This window comes from Limulus polyphemus, unplaced genomic scaffold (assembly GCF_000517525.1).
Source record: "Limulus polyphemus unplaced genomic scaffold, Limulus_polyphemus-2.1.2 Scaffold1749, whole genome shotgun sequence".
NCBI classification, from domain to species: Eukaryota; Metazoa; Arthropoda; class Merostomata; order Xiphosura; family Limulidae; genus Limulus; species Limulus polyphemus.
In genome coordinates, this window is record NW_013667359.1 from 76,387 (window position 1) to 85,410 (window position 9,024).

At 33.9% G+C, this 9,024-nt stretch overlaps 1 protein-coding gene across 1 annotated transcript in view; it reads right to left on the minus strand.

Moving 5' to 3' along the window:
* LOC111087119 (aggrecan core protein-like) overlaps positions 1–2,991 on the minus strand; it is a 33,753-nt gene extending 30,762 nt beyond the window's left edge. Inside the window, exon 1 of the mRNA XM_022392607.1 lies at positions 2,835–2,991. Coding sequence (XP_022248315.1) covers positions 2,835–2,991 — 157 coding nt within the window. The remainder of the gene's footprint in view (positions 1–2,834) is intronic.
* Positions 2,992–9,024: the final 6,033 nt, after the last annotated feature.

Genomic DNA, 9,024 nt, shown 5'->3' on the forward strand with positions numbered 1-9,024 from the left:
GATTTTCGATACCTCACTAGTATGAAGACTTGGTTTGGTCTGATATTTTATTGATGGTAGTGTCCAGGGTCACTGATGAGGAGTGGAATTCTCCGAAACTAGTCTGGCTATAGACACACACCCCAATGAAAGAAGATACCATTCCAAGCTTTAACTTGTTGTTAAACAAATGTTTAAATATTCAATATTTCGTAGTTTCAATATAGTGCTTGAAAACTAAGCTAAAGGAGAAGACGAGATTATATTCAAGAACATATTTTACCCAAAGTACAATATTCCTGTAATATGTGTATGTTAGAGTAAGATTTCACGGCTCTACTTCTTCCTGTGACGATTGATGTGAACCCAGCCTTTTGGAAGATACGTGACCAAATGAGATGATATCGTCACGAGTCCTTTTTTTTTAAGAAGCTCTCGTTCTGTTGGTGAGTTTCAAGAATCGTACAAAATTTGAGTATCATGCATTCTGTTGAACTGTAAAAAGTTCTGCTCTTTAAATAAAGTTGGATAAAAGTTTCAGCACTTCACATATTATTTTTAAATGTTTTCCCAAGTGATTATATGTTTGTTTCGTTATTTACAAATACTCAAAAATCCATCATATTTCTCGTGCTATTTTTATGTGCAATGAGTTTCTCTCGAAGTCGTGTCGACAGAGAACTATATTTTGAGCACGTTTGAATACGTGCTAATATCAGATTCAAATAGGGTGCTACCCATTGCATCCTTGCCGGAAGAAGATACACATGAATACTTTTAAAAATTTTATCATCAATATCTTTATCAGAACAAAACAGCCTGAACGTTCGTTTAGGTTTATCACAAAAAGACTCTTTTGTATCATGATCTTGGTATCTAAGCAACTACAATCTATAGGCTTAAAATTTGGGAAAAAAATCACGTTAAATGCAGATATTTCTTGTTTTGTCCACAATCCTCTTAATCTATCTTCTGTCAAACCAATTTTACTGTGCAATATCCATTGAAACCCTCCCTGTAGTGTGTTCTAACTTGAATCCTTAATCCATATATAAACGGTAGAGAACTATACTTCATTACAATAGCTGGATATTTCCCCAAAGTTATGCCACCTGTACAGGTATTTATGAACTCTTGTTAATTAGATATCTATTTCACCCCCACTGAAAAGAATGTAGAGGACTTGGCTTCAAGATCCTTCCGTTGTAATCAGAATATTCTAGTATTTACTATTCCTGCTATCTGAACTATATATCTATTTTATTTACACATTTTAAAAGCCTTTATGTGCCACAAATTGCTGCAAATAATTTATTGATGCACCATCGACCATACATTTATCAAAAGACGTTTACATATTTATTAGTAATTCTATGATCATAGATCTGGTAATTAAGCAGAAAAACCTACACAGTAATAATTAAAAAAGATAAATACTATGACATTTTGAATAAAACTTAACATTTATTAAACAATTGGCTGTTTATTGTTTGTTTAACAACCTATTTGATGAGACGATGTGGAGTTTCCCGGTCAGACGAATAATTAATTTCGTGATTAGTATTTATAGTGCTTTTTAGTGCAGTTTCAAATGTTTTCATTTCAGAAAAGAACATGAATTAGTTGAGCGATTATTGTATTGGACATAGCTATATAATATGGACCATTTCGAAATACCTGTTATAAAATCATATAGTTATATAAATTGCACATTTTTTTACGTTTCCAGACTTCATTAATTTCTGTATTTCTAAACTAAAAGTATTCAAAAAGATAGCTTCTATTTTACTGCCATTGTTGTGCTTGCAGTTATTATAGAATCAAAGCTTATCTGTTTATCACACAACCAGTGGTTTTCCCCAGGTTTAATCTTTCATCATCTATCTAGGAATTTAGTAATATTGTCACGCCGACGTTCTTTAGTCTCGATGAAAATTGTGCGTATTTTCCCGTTTGAAGCAACTATCGTCAATTTCAAGCAAGAAGAAATAATACTAGGGAGAAGAACACCGCATGGTCACATTTAAAACATGATTTATGGATGTGGTGGTGATGTTCCCGTTTCAAAGCGTGTTAAATTACCCGGAATGATTTGTGTCATGATACCAAGTAACACAGTCTGCTATTAGGATTACCCGTTGTTGGTCTGACAAAAAAATGTCACGCTCAAACGGGCGCAGAATACATCTGTAGAATTGTTATTGAATAAAGAACACGTACAAAACTATTTCTGTAAACACATAATTCACGGCATTTTTCTGTGAGTGTGTTAAACTTGTGAATATTTCTCTTAACGTTTAAAGCATTCTCTATTACTCCCACTATCAATTCGGTAAAAACCCAACTTCTGTCTCTAATTATCTATCGTTGCTTTTTGTACCATATCCAATATACTTGCTTACTTTACTTTTCCTTCCTCTGTCTACCGTGAGGTGTAAAAGAAAATGTAGGGACTTTTAATGTCCTCTATCCAGAGCTTCTCTAAAGATGATTCCGTGGTGTTTAATGTTATCTACGATGTCTTGGCTCCACTTCCTTCTTGGTCTTCCCCTTGCCTTGTATGTGTTGTGTTGTTGTATTCCAAAGTATCCTAGTAAGGTGGCCAAACCATTTTATTTGTTGCTTATTAATATGTTCTAGGACTGGTCTTAGTCCTCATACTTCTCGGATATCTTCGTTTCTGATTCTATCTGGGCACGATACTCCGAGGGCTCGTCTCAGATATCACATTTCCGTTGTAGTGATCATACGCTTCTGTGAAGCTGTTATAGTCTAGATGTGGCATTTAAAGCACAGTGTTGGCAGGAATATAGTTTTTATTAGGTTAACTTTTGTGTTGATTTGGGTGTGTTTACGTTGCAACAGTGGCGAAAGTTGTTCTAAAACCAGATTTGCTTTGGTCCATCTGATGTTTATTTCTCTGTCCATTTTACCATCTTCCGTAAATACACTTCCCAAAAACTTAAATTCTTCTGTCTGTTTGATGTCAGCATTATTCACCCGAATTTTCATTTTTTCTCTTTGTCTTCCAATAGATATTACTTCCGTCTTCTCTGTATTTATTTCACATTATATTCTTTGCATTTGATGTCCAAGCGATTCAGGGCTTGGTCGTCAATATAAAGGAGCTCATTGATGTCATGCTCTACTGACGAGTTGGCTTCTTTGCAGATGTTGTCAGTATAGCTGATGAAGAGCAGTGTGGATAATACACAACCCTGTCTCATACTTTATGTTACTTTGAAGGGTTTGATGTCCCTGCCTTAGTTCTTACTGTGCTCATACTTAATGAATATAGACTTTGATAGACTCTTATTAGGTGTTCACTTATGCCATATTTCTGTAATGTTTTCTACAGTTTTGATCGATCTACACTGTCAAATGCCTTTTCTTAGTCGATAAAGATTAATTTCAGCCTTTGGTTGTGTTCTGTACTGTGTTTCTGTCAGTGCTTGTTTTTTAATTATGCACAAAGCTACACAAGGGATATCTGTGCTCTGCCCACCACGGGTATCGAAACCCGGTTTGTAGCGTTATAAGTCCGCAGACATACCGCTGTGCTACTGGAGGGCGTTTCAGAGTGAATATAGCGTCTGTGTAGCTTCTGTTTAATTGAAAGGTATATGTGATTCTGAAAGTTGTTGCTCAATGATTGGTCGTACCCTCCTTTCGATGATTTTAGTGTATGTTTTCCCTGTATGACTTAAGAGTGATATCCCTCTATACTTTGTGCAATCTCTTTTACTACCCTTATTCTTCCATATGAGAACTATGATTGCTCTCTGCCAATCTTCAGGTGTTTCCTGCTGTCCCCAGGCTGCTTCGAAAATCCTTCTTAGCCATCTTGTATCAGCTTGTGGCCTTGATCAGTCCTGAGGTCAAATCGCTTTTTTCCAGCTGCTTTATTACTTGGAGCTGCTTTAAGTGCCTTTTCTACTGCTGATAGTAATAGTCATGGCTCAAGTGTTATTGCTTTCTGTTCTCTTCCGCAATCTGTTGATTCATTTAGGTTGAGCAAACCATTGAAATAATACATCCATCTGTCGAGTACCATCTCACTATCAATTATCTGTATCATTGATGATTTCAGTTGGGTTATAACCTGCTTCCCGATTCCGCATTGCTTTAACTTTTTTTGTAGAAAATTCTGACTGTCTGCAAGGTATGCTCCAAACTGTTCCTATGATTTTTCTTTGGCTTTCGTTATTTATCTGTTGCTCTCTTTCCTTGTTATTCTGTAGTTGATGTACTTTTCTCTTGTACTTTTTCTGCTATTTTTTTTCGTGTTTATTACTTTTTTTTTACTATCCTTCTTTTCTTTATTCCACCTTGTGTTGGTTCTTTCATGGCCAACATTACCATTTTATCATCTGTATCTATAACAGTCTTTGTTATTGCTCTAGAATCACAAACTTTGATTTTATCTTTATTAGTATGAAGTCAATTCATTCCATTTATACACTGTATAAATCTGGGATTTTCTATATCCAATATACACGTGATGAAAACCACAGTTACGTGTCTTAAGAACTGTTGTGAATTTCACAACTATATCTAATATTAATTTGATGACAAGTCAAGCCATGTTTATTTTCTCACTTTCTGTATCATATAGAATGATAAAAACTTGAATTATATTTCTGAAGAATGTAATGTGCATTCATCAATAAAGACATGAATTGTTTCTCTGAAACCTTACTTATTTTGTGTGAATATTATAGATTCAATGTTTAGATTTACGAGAACTGTCATTTTAACATTGTGAAACACAATAATAACACAAGCCTGCGATGGTTTTATTGTTTTGAAATGGTCTACAGTAATTCCTGTTTGCTGAATCCGAAAATGGTATCCATTTTTCTCAGTCACGTACAGATTTTTCACAAAACTTTATATGTACTTTTTCATAAGTGAATCATTTTCATTCAAATCGGGTCAGATTTTGTTATGCTAATATGTTGACAACCGCTGGCTATAGATTTCTCTAGACCAATCGCGAGAGTTTTATCGATCGTTCTAGAACCCACGAGAAACACATCACTAATATATAAATGGTTAACAGGCCGCATGACGCGTCGTGTCTGAATAGTATTTGTTTGTACGTGTACTTTGACATTATTTTTTCTTTGCAATATTACTTATTCGTCGCTATGGCAACAAGATGTTGTGTAAGTGACCCAAACATATTCTGTTATATTTGTGGTACATTTGTTGTAAATTTGATCTAAGTAAGAGTTTTTTCTTCCAAATTTGTAAAAAATTCTTACGTGATAGAAAAAGTGAATATTATTTTTGAAATCTGCGTAGCTGAATTATGGAAAAATCCGTTATTAGGACCAAAACAACTTTTACGAAGTTCAAATTCGCAGGCCTGTGTAATCACTCCAGTTTTTTCACGCTGCTGTAAACCCTCAGATTTTAGATATATATTTATAACCTTTTCAGTTTTATTTATTAGTGTTTAAATTACTCCAATTGTATTCAAATATGTAAAGCTGGCATAGAATAGTTTGGATACAGCCCATAGTTGATGGGAGAATCACACAATCTATATCTTTGGCAGAGTCACCAGGTGTGGAATATCATATACATAATGCATTTGCAAAAAACAACAACCGTATGTGACACTGCAAGGTGATCTTGAAATACCGTAAATTTGATTTAATCTAAACCTACAGTAGTATGAATGCAAGTGATATCAATATACCTTCACATATTTTAACAATGGAATAGTACGGGAAAATATAATGGCCCAGGGATGGGGTTGGAAGTGACATAGGGGTCAGAACTAAGAGCCGATCTTGGCATGAAACTCCTAGGGGCTGGTTCTAAGGATGCATGCAAAACTTAATTGAGTATGGTCAAAAACTGAACATTTCTGCTACACATAGATGACTCAATAGGTCAATTTTATTTAGAACCACCAAACGCTACAATTTTATTGTATTAGCTGACGTGCCAATTCATCGTATAAATAAAACATGTGATTCCTGTGGGTGACACAAATGACTGACATTCAAAAACCAATCCTTACTTATGTCATTCTCTCGGAAGCCTTAAAGGTAAATGCCTGGTTTGTCGACAATAGGTCCTGCAGTTCGCCAATTATACACACACAAAGATTTTTCATATAATGGCTTAATAAAAATAAAAGGCTTGTAACTGTAATTAGTTCATAACATATCACTCGGACACATGGAAAAGGCTAAGTTTTCCAGAGAACAAAGTCACTGCAGTAAAAATATGCAAGTACCGGATACTTGACATTGGTTGTAGCATATAAATTCAAAAAAAAAAAGTTAAATTTAGGAAAACATAGTAACAGTTTTGCTTTTGGAATATAAATTACTGATATTGTTTCTTTTTACTTTTGTATAATTTTACAGGAATAATTGCATCTTCTCTGTCTAGTCTAACGCTTATGAACAGTGAATGATGTATTAATTTCAGTAAATCTAGATTAAACATAGGCGTACTTTAAATTGAAGTAAATGTACCAAATGTGAAATCTAGATTAGACTTAGGCCTCGTTGCTTTTGAAGTAGATATGCCAAAGTTAGATGTAGATTAGAAATAGGTCTAGATTTTAATTGAAGTAGATGTGCTAAATTTAAATCTAGGTAAACATGGGCCTAGTTTTAATTGAAGTAGATGTGCTAAACTGAAATCTAAATTAGAAATATGTCTAGTTTTTAATTGAAGTAGATATGCTAAACTTAAATCTAGGTAAAGATGGACTTAGTTTTAATTGAAGTAGATGTTCTAAACTATAAATCTAGGTAAACATGGCCCTAGTTTTAATTGAAGTAGATGTGCTAAGCTTTAAATCTAGGTAAACATGGACCTAGTTTTAATTGAAGTAGATGTACTAAGCTTTAAATCTAGGTAAACATGGGCCTAGTTTTAATTGAAGTAGATATGCTAAACTTAAATCTAGGTAAACATTGCTCTAGTTTTAATTTAATCAGACGTTCCAAAAGTTAAATCTAGGTTAAACACAGGCCTAGTTTAAAGGCACTTCTTCCAAAAATTATTTCTGTATGTGTTTAAGCTGTTATTTTATTGCAATTATATACACATATTGAATTTATTAACAGAACTCTTGAAACAGCACACTTTGCTAAGAAAGATTTCGTTATTTCGCCGCTGGGACACAATACAGACAGGGAGTGCGCTCAACTTCGGTGTCAACCGCAAACTGTACTCCTTCACTAACACTTGTCTCGACTATTAGTACAAATCCGGTGATACTTCTGTTTTCAAGGTAGCAGTTCAGCTATGCCTGATCCGATCTTGGGTAAAACAAGACATATTCTGGACATTTATTTGTTTGGTGCTTATATTAGACATGGCATTTTGTGTTATCAGGTAATGTTATTCTGTCAATAAGGATACTCACCCAATAGAATCGTTGGAGTCACGTATGGACAGTAAAGCTATAGTTGGATACATAGTTATCTAGAAGCAATATTGTTTTTATGTTATACGTTTTGACACAATAACAGTTGTCTGAGTCGTATAAAGAAAAAAATTGTTATTGTAAATCGTCTTATTCCCTTATATATATATATATATATCGTGTTTAAATAATAATGTTATTTTATATCACCTTACTCACTTATATAGTGCCCTGTGAAAAGTATCAGGATGTGTAATGATGTAGATATTTAGTAACTGTCATTTACCTTAAAATAGAGCATCACTTTTCTGAGTGTGAAGCACAGTTGTTAAATCTTACCTATTTGATGGTAACCATAGGTATGTTGTTTAACATGTTTTACTAATTAATTCTTCAAATATATCCAACAATGTTTTAATGGATATATGTAAGAGGCTGTGGGTGGAAAGTTCCAAGACATCACATCGTTAATTTAAAACGCAGCCAGCATACACGACACATGCTTTATGTCATGGAACATGGTCATACTCGAACAACAACAACAACCTATTTATCAAAATTCTCCGCCAAAAACGTTTTCATTTAAGATGTTTAAACATTTTACATATATGTTCCGTATCCAGTGTGCATACCATAACCCTTAATATCTATCTATTCTACAATATTTTACAACTCCAGTGTTGACGAGCTTTACACGAAGAAATCTGATGCCAAGAAAGGGGGGAGGGGATATGTGGTTTGAATTTTCTAGCCCATCCAAAGAAGTCAGATTCATGGATGTCATGCACATAAACCTCTTAGTCGGTGTACTGTGAATTTGTTTACAAACATAATTTTTCACACTTTTCTCAGTTCTAATAAATGAACATTTTCAACCCTCTTACTCTTAGCACTCTTGGCTAAATTAAATGTTTTTCTAACAATTTCTAGACACTATATCCTGGTTTCAAATATGATATATCCCACTTAAACATTCAACATTTTGAGTAGCCTACAGTTTTCCCTTTCGGAAATTTACAACGTTTTTCTATTCTTCCTCCATTGTTATTCATCTTATTAGTGGTGGTTCTGTGTCCTCTGCAGAATATACTTGGTTGGCTAACTTAAAATTTAAAGTGTATCTGAAAACATCCAGCAGGACAGTATGCATAAATACATATATAATTTATCTTCAGTCTGATTTATGTATACCCACAGTATATATATAGCTTATGACTGCATGTGTATACAAAAATAAAATGGTTATTTATAAACTGTTCTGTTTCATAAAACGTTTGTTTCGTGTAGAAAAACGTTATCGTTGAGTTTATAGGGAAAAACCAAACAATGAGTTATCTACACTCTGTCCACCCTGTAGAATCGGGCCCTGTATTTTAGTGTTATAAGCCCGCTGACCCATTGGGTACATGCAGAAACAAACTCCTTGTTCATTCGCTAACACTTGTAACTTTAAAAGTACTGCGTTGAGTATTTACGTATTTATTTAGATTTAATCACATAAGTAATTTATTAACCACTCAAATTATTTTCTGAAGAACAAAAAACGCCCTCCAGAGATAAAACGGTTTGTCTGAGGGCTTATAACACTGAAAATAACAAATATTTAAAATAACAACACCAATTTAAATAAGTGTTAGTACGCAGAG